We start from the raw sequence: 16,844 nt of genomic DNA on the forward strand, positions 1-16,844 counted from the left end.
TGTTTGGTGGGTGCAGTGTGGATCGTTCTGCTTCCATGAACCAATAAGCCTAGCATGTCAGTAGCATCCAGCTGCCCCACTTTCAATCTGTTTTCTGTCTCTTTCAAAGTTGAAGCTGGCCACAATGGGGACTTTGGATTAGTGCTAATTAAAACCATGATAACCCAAATTGCTTACCACTGCCTGTGATGTTGAGGAATTGATGATTGGGGCATGTTGAAACATTGCTGAAATATATGGTGGGAGTGGGGAATTGCTTTCCTAAGAGCAATGCTTAGCAATGCAATCAGAGATGCAGCCGTTATTGAAAACTCTGCAATTTTGAGTTGCAGGTACAATGTGGTTGTGAGTTGAGGTGACAGAATGCCACCATCCATAGAACTTCAGCTACATGCAGATATTAAAGTTTGGCACTTCTGATCTGTCTTGTTCTGTTTGTGGCAAAATATAATCCTTCTCCACAATGAAGCTGTTTCTCCCATGAGCAGGATCTTGTTTTCTTGGTATTGGGTATACATAGCAGCCAAATGATACTTGCCAACCCATTATGGTGTTAAGCATTAAGAAGTTCAGGCAAGGTTCTCATTGTCTGTTCTAAAAGGAATAAACCTCCACACCTTTGGACCAAAATATTCTGACTAAATTTAATGGATTTCTTCTCAAGAGCAAGATGATAGAAGATGCTGAAAATGTAATAATTGAAGGAAGGAATGTACCAAAGATTTAAAGACAACTCCTTTTGGGGACATATTTATTTCTTGCACAAGTTAGACCGAACTATTGCATCAAGCAAACTTTTTCAGACCTCCTTGGTATAAAATTAAGATGGGTGGTACAAATTTCAGGTTCAGACTTCGGATCTCCAAACAAGTCTGAACTGGAATAACAAGGTTTATGATGTGCCATGGGATTACTTTTATGTGTGTGATTGTGCTTTTGAAACCTGCAACTTGTGAAGTTGGGCGTTAATATCTTGGCGCTGCCTTTTTCCTGCCAATTTTCACTTCCATAGATAAGCAGCCAGAATAATTATTCTCCAATCTGTTAAGCACACTTTCTCATTTCAAGCGGCTAGTCTTGATCTTTAAAAAATGAACTTCTGAAGCAGCATCGGCACAAATGGTGAATATCTGATTTGAGCATATCTTCAATTGCCAATGTAATTATGTGTCCAGTTGTATGTAAGGTTATTATTGACAGTGAAGCAATTAATTTATCCAGACCTAAGAATGGATTGTTTTAAATCCAACTTGCCAACTATTATAAATCATGACAGCCACTGTTTTCTCCAGTTTTGTCATGATAGCCAGTGCTTTTACAATATGTGTCCATGGCACTTTGTGCTGACTTTGTTCACACTTTGTCTTCCCACAGACCATAGAATCGAACTGGAGGTGTGGGAGGCACAACCTACAGAGAATCCAGTGTCGGTCAGAAAATAGCAAAGGAGTTTACTGTCTGCAGTACGATGATGAGAAAATAATCAGTGGTCTGAGAGATAACTCTATCAAAGTGAGTATTTTCATCAATGTGTTCTGTTGTCTGGCAAAATGGCAACTTCTACAAATAAAACTAGCACATACATTGCCAGTTCTGAAAAATTATGTTGAACTGGAAACGGTAGCCTTGTTTCTTTCTTAGCAGATGCTGCCTGACCTGCTGAGTCTTTCCAGCACTTTATGTATAAATATTAATATTCAGTATGTTTTTATTTCCCCTGCAAAATACTGCTATGAATACTCAGCCTTTTCTAGTATTTTAATCTCGCTTGAGTTGCTCACTCCATGTTCAGCTGCCTGCTTTGTCAAGGTAGTTGAATTTGCGTTTATTATCAGTCCAATTGATATGAACTGTAAAATTGACTGACTGAATCATTCCTGATGAAGGGCTTTTGCCTAAAACGTCAATTTTCCTGCTCCTCTGCTGCCTGACCTGCTGTGCTTTTCCAGCACCACTCTAATCTTGACTCTAATCTCCACCCTCTGCAGTACCCACTTCTACCAAGTTAACTTTTATACCAAGGCAGGAGTCTCTAGAATGGGATTGAGGGATATATGCTCTATTATGAAGGGATTAGCAGCTTTATGATGGACAAGTTAGCTTCTAACTTGGAGCTTTACAAGAATGCTAGATAGAGCTATGCTGACAAATATATGCCAAAGAATAGTTGCAATCTCCAACTCTATCAAATTTGAAAAGTTTCATTTCAAGACCTGCTGAATCGATCCTGCTGTTGATTTCATGACATGCTGATTCTTATGCTTTGTTCACAAAGTGCATCAGCCCTCAGCTTTATCTTTAAACTTATGTGTGGGACTCCTGGGTTTGTGTGGACCTACTGTTTAGAGCAGTTCAGGTTGAAATGTCCCCGTGATATTTCTCCCTGATTGCCCACAAGAGTTCCCAGAGGATTAGCTTTTCTTCCTGGGAGACTCTGGAAACCAAGGAGGAACCCAAATCTACGCTTAAGGGTTGCTCGACAGTGATCAGGAACAGCAGGCCATAGTCAATCTTTCCCTTGTGAAATACACTACAGCAACCTAGCTTGGATTAGTTAAATCAGGAATCAATTCTTTCAGTCAGCAGAGGAGCTGATGGATTATGAGGACAATATTAAACTCTGATTCACCTCCGATACGATCAGTTTGATGCAATTTTAGATGGCTTCATTAAAACATTTTGATCAATAATTATTTTTCTCTCCCCATAGTAGTGACTATAGAAACAGTTTCTGTGCTGCTGTTAAGGCAAGAAGGATTGGGAAAAGAAAAAATCAAAAACCGAAACAAAAACAGAAATTGCTGGAACATTTCAGGTCTGGCAGCATCTGTGGAGAGAAATCAGTTAATGTTTCGGGTCTGGTGACCCTTCAGAACTTCAGCTACAGTTCTTACGGTTTTTACATCGAAACCAGGATCTGTTTTGATTTGTCTGGTTTTATTTGCTACAGATTTGGGACAAACAATCACTGGAGTGTTTGAAGATACTGACTGGACACACAGGCTCTGTGCTGTGTCTTCAATATGATGAGCATGTCATTGTTACTGGGTCTTCAGACTCTACAGTAAGGTGAGGTGCAGCAGTACACCAGCCTATTAGGGCTGCACTATCTGGATTTAGCAATATATTGCCAAGGTTGGAGGATTTGAGCTACAGGGGGAGGCTGAACAGGCTGGGGCTGTTTTCCCTGGATCGTCAGAGGCTGAGGGGTGACTTTATAGAGGTTTACAAAATTATGAGGGACATGGGTAGGGTAAATAGACACAGTCTTTTTCCTGGGGTCAGGGAGTCCAGCGGTAGAGGGCATAGGTTTAGGGTGAGAGGGGAAAGATATAAAAGTGACCTAAGGGGCAACTTTTTCACGCAGAGGGTGATACGTGTTTGGAATGAGCTGCCAGAGGATGTGGTGGAGACTGGTACAATTGTAACATTTAAGAGGCATTTGGATGGGTATATGAATAGGGTTGGACCGAAAGGTCTGTTTCCATGCTGTACATCTCTATGACTCTATTTGACTTCGATATTTGCTCCCTGTACATGCTGAGGTGATTTATCAACTATCAGGAGATTACAGAACAATCTCGATTATCCGAACATCAATTATCCAAATTTTGGATTATCCGAACAAGATCTCAAGGTCCTGTAAAAACGCTATCCATTATCTGAACGATCCATTATCCGAACTCTGTTACGTGAACAAAATACTCTCTGCCCGTCTCATTCCGATAATAAAGGTTGTTCTGTCCACGAACGGTGAATGCTTCTCCTTTATTATCCCATTCTCGCCATCGCCCAACAAACTATTTAATTGTAAAAGAGAGAGGCAGAATTTATCTCCTGTTGGACCAGGCATGACTTCAGGGTATTCCAAAATGTTTTGTGATCGATTTTTAAAAAATCTCTTTTCTAGGGATGTTTTTGTCACTAGCATGTCTGGCATTTGTTACCTGTCTCTAATTGCCCTAAAGCTCATGGTTTGCTCATCCATTTTAGACAGCAATTAAGAATCACCCATGTTACTTTGAGTGTTGAGTTACTTGTAGGCCAAACTGGATAAGGATGGCAAATTCTTTTCTCTGAAGAGCAGTAATGAGCCGGATGGGTTTTTATAACAATTACGGAGTTTCATGGATGGCATTTCTGAGACTGGCATTCAATGCCAGATTATTTATTGACTTTAAATTCTACCAGCTGTCCTGGTGGGATTTGAACACATAACCCCCTAGTAATAATTAGCCAAGGTCCCCTGTATTAGTCTAGGAACATTACTGCTGCATCACCATCTTCCCATAGTTTAGATATATAATCATGGTTGATTGAAATAAATAATCAAATAATTTGTTTGCATCATGTTGGTTGAGAGCCTGAACCCTGCTGCTTTTTTTTCCCAAAGCACCTTGAGAACTGTTACAACCACCTCAGGGTGGGTGCCTTAGCCCTTTGTTCCTGCTGAAGCACAGGTTGACTATCATCTCTTTTATAAGTGGCCATTTAGCTCTCCCCAGGATCGTAGCTGAGTGAGATGAAGAGTAGTGTCCTCCTTCTGCCCACCAAGATTCCCAGGCAACAAATGAAATGAATGACCAGTTGATGCACTGTTGTAACTGAAGGTTGAAGTCGTGCCAAAAACAAACTGCTTGGAAAACTCTGCAGGTTTGGTATCATCCGTGGGGAGAAAGCAGAGTTAATGTTTTGAGTCCAGTGATCCTTCAGAATTTCTGAAGAAGGGTCACTGGACCTGAAGGGTTAACTATACTGCTTAACCTGCTGAATTTCTTTCTGGCAATTTCTGTTGCTGGTTCTGATTTCTGGGGTTTTTTGTTCAAGAATTGCTGTTAGCCAGTCTGCCAGGAGAACTTCCTCCTTTTCTTTGCAAAGGCTTTATGTCCATCCGAGCTCTTGCAATTGGCATCTCATCCAAATGATGGCAAACCCTGCAACATTTCTCTAGTACTTCACTAGGATATTCACCAAAGTGAGCAACTAGAGTCCTGGAGTGGGATTTGAACCACAGCAAGGGTCCTATGACTAGGGTATTGAAATAGTTGGTGCACACGGTTCAATTCCCCATCAATAATAATAATTAGAGCAAATGTACTGCGACATATGATGACTCTGCCTCTTCTATGGTAGACCATACTGTGGATGCTTATGGACTTGATTACTACATGAAAACCAGCCATTGATATGAACAGTGTAACAGATCAGGTTCTCTTCGTGCAACATTGCACTACTGTAACAGAAGGGACTTTCTACAGGGCAGAGGAAAAAGCCCTCTCATGTTTATTTTTTGCAGTTAGACTTTTCTTCATCCAGAGTAATGTTATGGGATATGCCCATTGTAAAATTATTTGGAGACAGTAACCGAACGGAATTTGTTTCTTTCCTAGGGTCTGGGATGTTAATACAGCAGAGGTCTTGAACACACTAATTCATCACAATGAGGCAGTGTTGCATCTTCGTTTCAGTAATGGACTGATGGTCACATGTTCCAAGGACAGATCTATAGCTGTATGGGACATGGCCTCGCCGACTGACATCACTCTGAGGAGGGTGTTAGTTGGCCATCGGGCAGCGGTCAATGTGGTAGACTTTGATGACAAATACATTGTGTCAGCATCAGGGGACCGGACTATTAAAGTGAGTTTAAATGTTCTCTTATCCTCCCCACCCTGTCTCAATTTCATTCTCGCTTGTGTGCCTGTATCTCTCCTGAATGAGAGTCTCTGCTCTGTTGTCTCTGTTTCCACCATTCCCTGGCAGCTTGGAGAATTTATGGGCTTCTTTTTTTCTAGCACAGGCAGAGGATCTACACCCTTTACATCAACTGTTTCCTCCAGCAATTCGGCCTGACTTCCTGTGTTTCCACACCTTTTGATCTTGTTTCAAATTTCCAACATCTGCAGTTTTTGCTTTTGTTTCCTATATCATGTTTGCTGCATCACTGCTTTTGTGTATAAGGAACTGCATGACTAATGTTAATGTTTTAAATAGCTGCAGTCTTTCATGAAAGGAAGACTGGATCATCATAATTTTATAATGTTATATTTTTATCCCAAAGTTTCTCTTTGATTATATTCTCTCTTGGACTGTCAGACCTGGTGCGCATAAACGCTGCCAGGACTTCTGAAATTGCCCTTGTCGACATTAATTTAGCAAGACAAGATTTGAATCTTCCGACCCACTCTAGGTTGTACAGCAATGTGTCTGATGCTTGCCTGATCAATCAAACTCTGATCAGGGGCCGAGCCGCATGACGCTTGAATCTATCCTTTCCTGCCCTGGAAACCCATTTAGCAGTTTAGACTTCTCAACTGGATCAATTTGCTGCAGCAAGTTGTTTCTTTCTACTATTCTTTCACAGGGTGTGAGTAGTGCTGTCCAAACCAGTCATTGTTGCCCACCCTGAATTGCCCTTGAGAAGGTGGCAGTGAGGTGTCATCTTGAATTGTTGTAGTCCTTATGGTGTAGGTATACCCACAGTGTTGTTTAGGAGAGAGTTCAAGTTTTGAGCCAGCAACAGTCAGAAGTTACTTGGGAGACAGAGGTCACAGGCTTGGAATGTATTTGGTGAGTGGTTTCAATGTCTTGTCAATGGTGCACAACTGCTGCCACTGACCAGGCACTGAAGTGCTGGAGGTAGTGAACATTCAATCGAAGATGCAATAAAAAAAATTTTCTCCTTGAAATATTTCCTTTTTAATTCTTGATGAGCTGTTGGTAACTTCCAGCATCATCATTTTTGTGTTTTCAGTTTTTCCTTAATCTCTCATGTTTGAGCTCTAAAGTGGCAAGATATTTAGATTCTGATCACGTGTTCAGTATTCATTATATACTTAATGCTGTGAGCTCCCCAGTTTTCCATGGTTTTGTGACATAGTTCTCTAGTTTTCTGTGTTCCTTTCCCTTTTGCCCAAGTGTTCTGATATTCTCTGCAAATGTGAGGTAGAACATGCATTTTCACTCAGCTAGTGGCCAGGGTCCTGACTACACTGCCTGGAAGTATGATGGAGACACAAAAATGTGCAGATGCTGGAATCTGAAATAGACAGGCAAGAGGCTGGAAGACCACAGCAAGCCAGGCAGCATCAAGTGGTGGAGAAGTTGACATTTCAGGTGTAAGCTTTCTTCAGGACTGAAGAAGGGTTACGTTCAAAAAGTCAATTTCTCCACCTCCTGAAAGTGTGATTGAGGCAGGTTTAATTGGTGTTGTTTCTTTCTATTTAACTCTGAACTTGGATGATTATTTAAGGGAAGAAGACAGGAGATTGACACCAAGTTAGTACTCAGAGCCAGTGCAGATATAGGGGCTGAATGGCCTCCCTCCTCCACCATAACGATTCTGATAAAATGACTTTGTGTGACTGGCCTTTTGTCATGTGCCCAAATGGTTATACTTTGACAAATAGCGCAGTGTATTGGCAGATTGTCTTATGGTATAGGATGTCACTGGCAATCTCCAGACCTTTCCAGTAGGAGTCACTGGATTGTGATGAGGACTGGAGGCCTCTGCTGGGCGTTCGTTCTTGCTTGCTTGCTCGCCCTCGCCAGTGCTTTTTGCAAGCTGTTTTTCTGAATAGTGATATGTTTTCTCCATTTGTCTTCATCTTCAGAAGCTGGAGATTGTTTTGAGTCCCTATGAGGTTGTGGCTGAAAGTGGAGATTGTTTTTTGTTTTTCATTGCCTTTATCAGGGCATGATGCATCTTTTGTGTTTATCCTTGCAGGTGTGGAGCACAAGCACTTGTGAATTTGTGCGTACCCTGAATGGCCATAAGCGAGGAATAGCATGCCTTCAGTATCGGGACCGACTGGTTGTCAGTGGTTCCTCTGACAATACCATCAGGTAGAGTCTTGACCTGCTGAATCTCTGACTGTGTATATGCAATGATTAACCAATTACAAGGCTTGAGGCACGCAGCAGAGCTGTGGAACCAATTAGATAACCCCTAAAGAGGTGGCAGAGGCAAAGTGGGCCACAATGCATCCTCTTGCTATGTGTCACTATACTGCAGAAGATATAGCCATTTATCGTGCACCAAATGTGCTTGCCACTCTATTCAGACAGACTTGATCTAACATCCATAACACTAATTTACCATTATGTTATGTTTCTTGTAGGTCTGCACTGTGTTAAAACAAGTACTTAAGAACCTAATTCAGTCTGCCTATCCTTTCTGTCCACTGAAATTAGTACTGCGATTACATTGTATTCCCTGGTGCCTTATTAGAAGTGATCATGTTTTATTTGCAAGCATAGAAACTGAGTGTCGACAGCCTGTTAATTTTGACAATGGTGTTATTGGTAAGCCAACTGCTGTCCCCTCCCTGGCATCTACACCAGTTTGTTGGTTAATCGTCAAGAGCCTTAACCTCTGTTCAATCTGTTCCACTTTGACTCAGCATGCACAATCCAGTGTGACAGCTGTGCTCAAGGGATGGTGAGCAAGAGCAGTGGAGAATATTCAATGGGTTCTTGGAGAATTACTGTGCTTGAAGGACAAGTGATTTGATCATGTGTGATTCTGTAAATTGGGCATGCCAAAGCAGAGAGAAGTTTAAATAAGAGGTTTTCGTGGCATGATGATAGTTTCCCTCCATCTGAGCCAGACCTTAAAGACAGATGGGTGTATCATACATGTCTGAATAGGTTGCTTGAAAATAGTTTTAAAAAGCACATCGAGAATTTATTGCAATTTTGAACATAGTAAAATAATGTAGATTATGTTGATTTGCCCCAGCTTATCTAAGACATTAGAAATATACATTTTATTTATTCATGAGATGTAGGCATTATTGCATTCCTAATTGCTTTTCAACTAATCTAGCTGGGCCATTTAAGCGTCAGCTGCATTACTGTGGGTGTGAAGTTGCATGTAGATCAGACCAGGTCTGGATTACACATTTCCTCTTCTGTCGGACATTAGTGAACCAGATGGGCTTTAATGACATTCAACAGTGGTTATGTGGTTTTAGAATAGCCTTTAATCCTGGTATTTTATTTTTTACTGAATTCGACTTTCACTAAATGCCATGATGAAACTTGGACCCATGTCCACAAAATATTAGCCTAAAGTTCCGGATTCCTAATCCAGTGGTATTATCACCAAATCACCATCTCCTAGGACCTTGGTTGGATTTTGAGAGGTAATTTGAATTTGCAGAGAAGTTATTTCAGTAAATGAGTTTTCAATTGAAAATCAATTCCCTAAGAAGATGGTGAAAGCTGAATGAATCAATGCATATTAAATTTCTTTCAGAAAATAACATTTTGTTTACTGAGTAGTTTAAAATGGGATGTGGTTAGGTATAATGTAATTGGGAAGAACAATTGTCTTTGGACCTCCTATTCCTGAAACTTCCCATCATTAAAGTTTTCCTCACATCCTGTTCAAGTGATCGCAGGCTAATTAATTATATGGACTTCAGTAAGGCGTTCAACAAGGTTCCCCATGGAAGACTGATTAGCAAGGTTAGATCTCATGGAATACAGGGAGAACTAACCACTTGGATACAGAACTGGCTCAAAGGTAGAAGACAGATGGTGGTGGTGGAGGGTTGTTTTTCAGACTGGAGGCCTGTGACCACTGGAGTGCCACGAGGATTGGTGCTGGGTGCTCCACTTTTTGTCATTTACATAAATGATTTGGATGCAAGCATAAGAGGTATAGTTAGTAAGTTTGCAGATGACACCAAAATTGGAGGTGTAGTGGACAGCCAAGAGAGTTACCTCAGATTACAACAGGATCTGGACCAGATGGGCCAATGGGCTGAGAAGTGGCAGATGGAGTTTAATTCAGATAAGTGCGAGGTGCTGCAGTTTGGGAAAGCAAATCTTAGCAGGACTTACACACTTAATGGTAAGGTCCTAGGGAGTGTTGCTGAACAAAGAGACCTTGGAGTGCAGGTTCATAGCTCCTTGAAAGTGGAGTCGCAGGTAGAAGAAGGCATTTGGTATGCTTTCCTTTATTGGTCAGAGTATTGAGTACAGGAGTTGGGAGGTCATGTTGTGGCTGTACAGGACATTGGTTAGGCCACTGTTGGAATATTGCGTGCAATTCTTGTCTCCTTCCTATCAGAAAGATGTTGTGAAACTTGAAAGGGTTCAGAAAAGGTTTACAAGGATGCTGCCAGGGTTGGAGGATTTGAGCTATAGGGAGAGGCTGAACAGGGTGGGGCTGTTTTCTCTGGAGTGTCTGAGGCTGAGGGGTGACCTTATAGAAGTTTACAAAATTGAGGGGCATGTATAGGATAAATAGACAAAGTCTTTTCCCTGGGATCGGGGAGTCCAGAACTAGAGGGCATAGGCTTAGGGTGAGAGGGGAAAGATATAAAAGAGACTTAAGGGGCAACTGTTTCACGCAGAGGGTGATACATGTATGGAATGAGCTGCCAGAGGATGTGGTGGAGGCTGGTACATTTGCAACATTTAGGAGGCATTTGGGTGGGTATATGAATAGCAAGGGTTTGGAGGGAAATGGGCTGGGTGCTGGCCGGTGGGACTAGATTGGGTTGGGATATCTGGTTGGCATGGACAGGTTGGACCGTAGGGTCTGTTTCCATGCTGTACATCTCTGACTCATGCAGTTAGTCAGATTGTGAAAGGAGAATGAGATGGACTTTGATCTTTTGTTTCCAATCTGGTAATCCTCTTGTTCCTAATGGGCATAAATTTACACCAAATGAGAGAGAACTCTACAAATGGATACCTGTAAGTAAGAGAACTTACGGTTCATTTGTTCATCCTGTTCTTTACTTTTTCATGTGAAAGGTTACCATTAGGTTTGACCTTGTACAAATGCCAGTTTTATTTTTGTGAAATGGCTTGAGTCTTTCACAGCTTGGCTGCTGTCCTGGTATCACTGAGCAGACTCTGTAGGAAGTCATGCTTGCTATGAGCTGGCTGCCTAGACTAATGATTGTGGAGAGGGTCATATGATGTTGGGAACATATCCTGTAGATCACTCGGTGAGAGGTAGGTACTGAGGACAGGTGATTCCCAAACAGGGAAGAATTCTCTTCACCACGACTGACGCCTCTCACCTTACGATGACACTAGTATTTAGAGGAGCACATCCATTTACTGATATAATTGAAGCATCAACTGAATATAGCAAATGTCTATCATGTTGGCACTCCTCCTTACAGGTTGTGGGACATAGAATGTGGTGCCTGTCTGAGGGTTTTAGAAGGCCACGAGGAATTAGTACGATGCATTCGATTTGACAACAAGAGGATTGTGAGTGGAGCTTACGATGGGTGCGTATAACTCTGAACAGTATTTGAAGATTTGCATTTATATTGTGTCTCATTATTTTGGGATGTCTAAAACTCTTACAGTACTGGCTCCACCTTAAAATATTGTAATATTGGAAAATGGCTCAGGAAACCCATGCAGGTCCTGCCTACCTGCTCTACAACACCTCTGCAAACTTTGGCTTTCTGTTTTTTTGCTGGCTTAACATGTTTGAATTATGTGAGCCAGGAGCTACAGAGTGCTGCAGTCTCTGTGAATAAAAGCCAAAGATGAAGGTCTCAATCTGCTGATATTGGCAGCCTGCAGTGACCCAAGGAAGGATAACTGGAAGCTATGATACAGTGAAGGCTTGTGTACCATTCCTCTTCTCTCCCCAGGTGTCTCAATCTGTTGAGAAAGGCAAAAAAGACCAAAGGGCAGACTTTAGCAAATTGCCCTCCATTGCCGCTTATATAATCAAATTCCTTCTAATCCATGGCTTACTCTCCTCTTCTATAAAATCTGTGCAGTTCTGAAAAATGATATGGAATTGTATTTGCAATGCCAATAAGAAATCTTTTAATTCAGGGTTTGAAGTCATTGGGTTTAACTGCCTTGCAAAAGGAATTCTTCCTAACTTCTAACCTAATTATTTGGTATCATGTTTGGTATAGTTTTAACTATCTATTTCAAATACTCAAAAAGATGGCAAAGAGTTAAGCAGACAGGATTTATGATGGAGTTTTATAACTCTCTATTTCTCTGAGAATCACTTTTACATGAATTGCACATAAATCTCAAAATATTCTCTCCACATTGTGCAGAAGAGGTATACCAATTAACTAATCCTTATGTGTGGACCCTGTTTCCACAGCCCTTTAAAACCCTTACCCACTATTATATAATCTTTTTCAGGACTTCTGCATTGTAACGTATGCCTTGAAGCTTCCCAGAACCAAACTCTTAAACAAGAACTTAAAATTTTATTTAGCATCTTTCATGTTGAAATTGTATACAGATTGCAGTGATCTATATGATGAGCTAACCTGTTTTGGTGCCATGGATTGTGGGATAAATGTTGTCCAGAAGTCTGAGGAGAACTGCTCTGATGCTCATGTAGTGGTGCAATGAGATCTTTTGCACTCACCTAAGAGGGGTGTTGTGATCTTGTTCCTTTCAAGTTCTGATGCCTCTGAAAGCATCGGCCTAGATTTTCTGGAGTAGTATTCGACCTGTGACCTTTTGACTCATGGGACCATGGCTGACATTTAATGTTGTGCTACAATAATGGCAAACATTCATCACACACAGGCCCTGCTACTGTGTAAAATTTAACCAGTGATGTGTGTACAAAGAGTAGGTATGCGCCTGCACAGTTTTCTGGATTAAAATGTTGCCATCCACAGTGCATTGTGGTTTAAATTTACCCTTCATAGCTCAATGTTTTCCAGGCTGAATAATAATTTTACGTGAAAATGTATATGTTTGTCTTCCTTTCTCCCTCCAGCAAAATCAAAGTATGGGACTTGCAAGCTGCTCTTGATCCTCGAGCCCCTGCAAGTACACTATGTCTACGTACTTTGGTGGTATGTATCTGCACTTCAGTGTTGCTAGTCTAACAGTATTTCTTCAGTGGGAAAGGGTGTACTGAACTGTCTATGTTGACTCATAAATGGAAAGTAATTTTTAATAGAGTGATTGAACTGTGTCTGTTTGATTTAGTAAATAGTGATCTGGAATGCACTGCCTAAAAGGGTGATGGAAGCAACTTCAACAATAATTTTCAAAAAGGGGTTAGTAGACACTTGGTAAAGAAAGATTTTCATGGCTTTCGGGAAAGAGTGAGGCATTGGGATCGATGATTCATGAATTGGTCTGGCACAAAGGGGCTGACTGGTGTCCTGTTCAATGGCAGTGAACAAGAACTGCAGAATTCTGCAGTGTAGTTATACATAAGGTAGTTCAGTACTTTATGATGTTGAACTCGTAATCCAGAGACCTGGAGCAGAGAATTTGGAGTTTGAACCCCACCACTGTGAGGCTGTTTGAAAACTTGAATTCTGTTTACAAACAAAAACAAAAAGCAGTGCAAGAGACCAATAAGCTGCCAGATAAATTTATCTAAATGTATTGACCTTATGTGATCTTAATGTCATTACCACAGAAATGAGAGCACAACCTGGAACTTTCCAAGTTTTTTTTAATTAACCTGTTTCTCGAATCAACCTATTCAGAAATGTCATTACACACCTCTTAAGCAGGTGGAAGTTAAACCTGGGCCTCCCTGGTCCAGGGCAGGGACACTACCAGTGCACTACAAGAGGACACTCAAGTCTATCTTGTTAATTCATATTCATTGTCTACAAGTGTTGGATAATAACTGGGGGTTAATTGCACCCCTATGACTAGGAGCAGACTAAAACTCTGTTTATGTTAGGAGATGCACATTTCTAATGCCCATCTTTGCTAACAAATGTCTACAAGGGTATGCAAGGATTGGCTGTACTTTAATGTTTTACTGCCTGACTGTGGGTTCCCTCCGGGTGCCCCGGTTTCCTTCCACAATCCAAAGATGTGCAGGATAGGTGAATTAGCCAAACCACATTGCCCATAATGTTCAGGGATGTGTAGGTTAGGTGCATTGGTCGGGGTAAAATTTAGAGTAGTAGGGTAGGGGAATGGGCTCGGGTGGGTTACTCTTCTGAGGGTCATTGTGGAATTGTTGGGCCAAAGGGCCTGTTTCCACACTGTAGCAATTCTATGGATTCACTGTATAAATTTACGCCGAGTAGTAAGAATGTGGAATACCCTGTCTACAGCAGTATTAGACTCACCAACTTTAAGAACATTTAAGTGGTAATTGGTTAAATATATGATAATGGAATAGAGTTGGTTAGATGGGCTTCAGATCAGTTTTGCAAGTCTGCATAACATCGAAGGCCGAAGGGCCTGTATTGCGCTGTATTGTTATGTGTTCTAAATTTGCTGTGTTGTTAAGGAAGTCACAGAAATAATAAGTAATCCACAGTTTTGCATGTTCATTTGTGTCTCCATTCTTGATCCAAATAAGTTATCATAAAGTTACATGTGTGTAAAGGTCCTTCTCCATTACTCCAGCAATATCTCTCCATCCAGTTATAGATTAGTACCCCAATGCACCAAGTTTGGTGCATCTCTGGCTGGGAGAAAGTGAGGACTGCAGATGCTGGAGATCAGAGTCAAAAAGTGTGGTACTGGAAAAGCACAGCTGGTCAGACAGCATCTGAGGAGCAGAAGAGTTGTCGTTTTGAGAATAAGCTCTTCATCAGGTCTTTTTCAGCTCCATACTACTTGACTCTGCATCTATAGCCATCCTATTAGTTCAGAGCAAAATTGTTTGTTTAATGTGTGAATTAGAGATAAATTCAGCTGATAGATACATGTCTATCGCGGCTTTGACTGACTACCTATGTCATGCAAGGCTGTCACACAATGCTGAGCAAAGCAGTTTCCATTCCTTAAGTGTAGGCTCAATTTAAGTCTCAAAACCCAGCAGCAAAAGGGAAATGTCTAGTAACCATTTAACCGTGGTCCATTCTTCCACCACTCGTCAAGATAATTTATTTTTGTGGATGTGCAGTTCAGAGTTGTAAACAAAAGCTTACAGTTTTCAATGATCTTTTTGTAAAATAGAGTTGCTGAAAGTTATGATTGCTTTTTTCTCAATGTTATAACTACGTTGACAGGTTAAAGACTAACCCTTGCTTGAGTGTTGGAACATTCTAAGTAAATTGATTGTCATCTTCCAGCCAGCAGTCTGCTTTGTGCCAAAGTCTCTATAGCTTTGGAAAGATGTAGATAACCCATCATTACTCAAGAAAAGCACAGCAGGAAGTTTTGAAGCTTACTGTTTTTTTGCCTACAACATGGGTTGCTGTGGCTGCATGTCATTATTTGAGCAAGTATGCTTGAGCAGAGAGGTTTCACATATTACTCCACTGTGTCACTTTGTCTGCCCTTTTATCAGGACTCCAATCCCCTCGACCTTTAAACTATTGCCCATTCACTTACCCATCCACTTACCCATCCAGAGGAGACATCAGGCTTGGGGTTGTCATTCGGAGAACTATGTCAAGATTAGAGTGGTGCTGGAACAGCACAGCAGGTCAGGCAGCATCCGAGGAACAGGAAAATCGACCTTTCAGGCAAAAGCCCTTCATCGGACCTTTTCCAGCACCACTCTAATCTTGACTCTGATCTCCAGCATCTGCAGTAATCACTTTTGCCTATTAGGAGAACTATGTCTGTCAGAAACCTCAAACTGGTTTGCACCCTTCTCACTAATCATAAGACCATAAGCTTTTGGAGCTGAAGTAGACCATTCAGCCCATGCTCTGCCATTCAGTGAGGTCATTGCTAATCTGATAATCACAGGAAACAAGTTTGTGGCGATGGGCAAAAGAATCTGGTGCAGAGTGTTGTTAGAACAGTGATGTTATAATCTGGAGTGCATCATTTGAAAGGGTAATGGAGCAGTAACTTGAAAAGGGCATTGGATAGATAGTTGAAGTTGGAAAATTTGCAATGTGATAGGGAAAGAACAGGAGAGAGGGGCAAAACTAGATAAGCTCAGGTATCTGCATTGTCACCTTCTGTGCAGTAAGATTTAAAATTCCAGAGGCTTGCAGGCTATATCCCTTAAACAGGTCATGTGGGCAACATAATTGTTATCAAATTACATTATCAAATAACATTATCAAATAGTGATTCTGTAGTACAGACCTAGAGTATGCTGAAAAAAAATTCCAAAGTTTTCATCTTGCTTTCATCAGTACTTTTCTGAAGAAATACCAATTTAAGGGGAAAACCAACATTTATATTGTATGAGAGAAGAATGCTTGCTCGGTTGGCAAGTGAGCTCTGGAAGAGACGTGCCATGGAGAGCATATCCATTCATGCAGATGACAGTTAACTGCTGGGTTTAGTTTAAATTTAATGTCCCGATGAGTTCAAGAGAAAATGCTTTGACAAAACGTGCCTTTTATCAACAATACATGTTTTCAGCTATATGTTCTCACCATAAAAATGTTTTGAAAGGTTTCTTGTTTGTTAATTTGTTCATGAGGTGTGGATTTCACTGACAAAGTTGTTCCATATTCCTTGACAACAGTTAAGTGTCAACCATATTGTAGCAAGTGCAAAATATCAGTTGCATGTTAAGTAGAAGATAGTCTTGTTCCAGTACAATATCCCTAAGTAGGCACATACTGCATGAGAGAAATCTCTTTAGATTCCAATAGTGAAAGCGACTGTACGTTCACATGTCTTTGTCCCAATGTTTGATTTGCAGGAGCACTCTGGCCGGGTATTTCGACTACAGTTCGATGAGTTTCAGATCATCAGTAGTTCCCATGATGATACCATTCTGATCTGGGATTTCCTGAATGTGCCATCAAGTAACCAGAATGAAACACGCTCTCCATCGAGGACGTACACTTACATCTCCAGATAACGGGATACGTGGCCACTACCTGGAGCAGGTGCTGCTGAGTTCACATTTTAACCAATCCATGTTAACCAAACATCCTCTTTTTGCTGACCAGAACCCAACTTCATCAAGTACTGCTCTG

At 41.1% G+C, this 16,844-nt stretch overlaps 1 protein-coding gene across 4 annotated transcripts in view; it reads left to right on the top strand.

The window, feature by feature from the left end:
- The window catches only part of LOC122556778 (F-box/WD repeat-containing protein 11), a 177,509-nt gene that overhangs the window by 144,437 nt on the left and 16,228 nt on the right, over positions 1 to 16,844 (top strand). For all 4 annotated transcript variants that reach the window (XM_043703932.2, XM_043703930.2, XM_087995466.1 and 1 more), the window contains 7 exons: positions 1,375 to 1,512; positions 2,951 to 3,069; positions 5,391 to 5,640; positions 7,727 to 7,845; positions 11,148 to 11,258; positions 12,743 to 12,821; positions 16,565 to 16,754. In XM_043703932.2, coding sequence (XP_043559867.1) covers positions 1,375 to 1,512; positions 2,951 to 3,069; positions 5,391 to 5,640; positions 7,727 to 7,845; positions 11,148 to 11,258; positions 12,743 to 12,821; positions 16,565 to 16,726 — 978 coding nt within the window. In that variant the 3' untranslated portion in view covers positions 16,727 to 16,754. The remainder of the gene's footprint in view (positions 1 to 1,374; positions 1,513 to 2,950; positions 3,070 to 5,390; positions 5,641 to 7,726; positions 7,846 to 11,147; positions 11,259 to 12,742; positions 12,822 to 16,564; positions 16,755 to 16,844) is intronic.

The sequence above is a fragment of the Chiloscyllium plagiosum genome, unplaced genomic scaffold, assembly GCF_037043375.1.
Source record: "Chiloscyllium plagiosum isolate Xiang-an unplaced genomic scaffold, Cpla_swu_hap1 HiC_scaffold_16, whole genome shotgun sequence".
In the NCBI taxonomy this organism is placed as follows: domain Eukaryota; kingdom Metazoa; phylum Chordata; class Chondrichthyes; order Orectolobiformes; family Hemiscylliidae; genus Chiloscyllium; species Chiloscyllium plagiosum.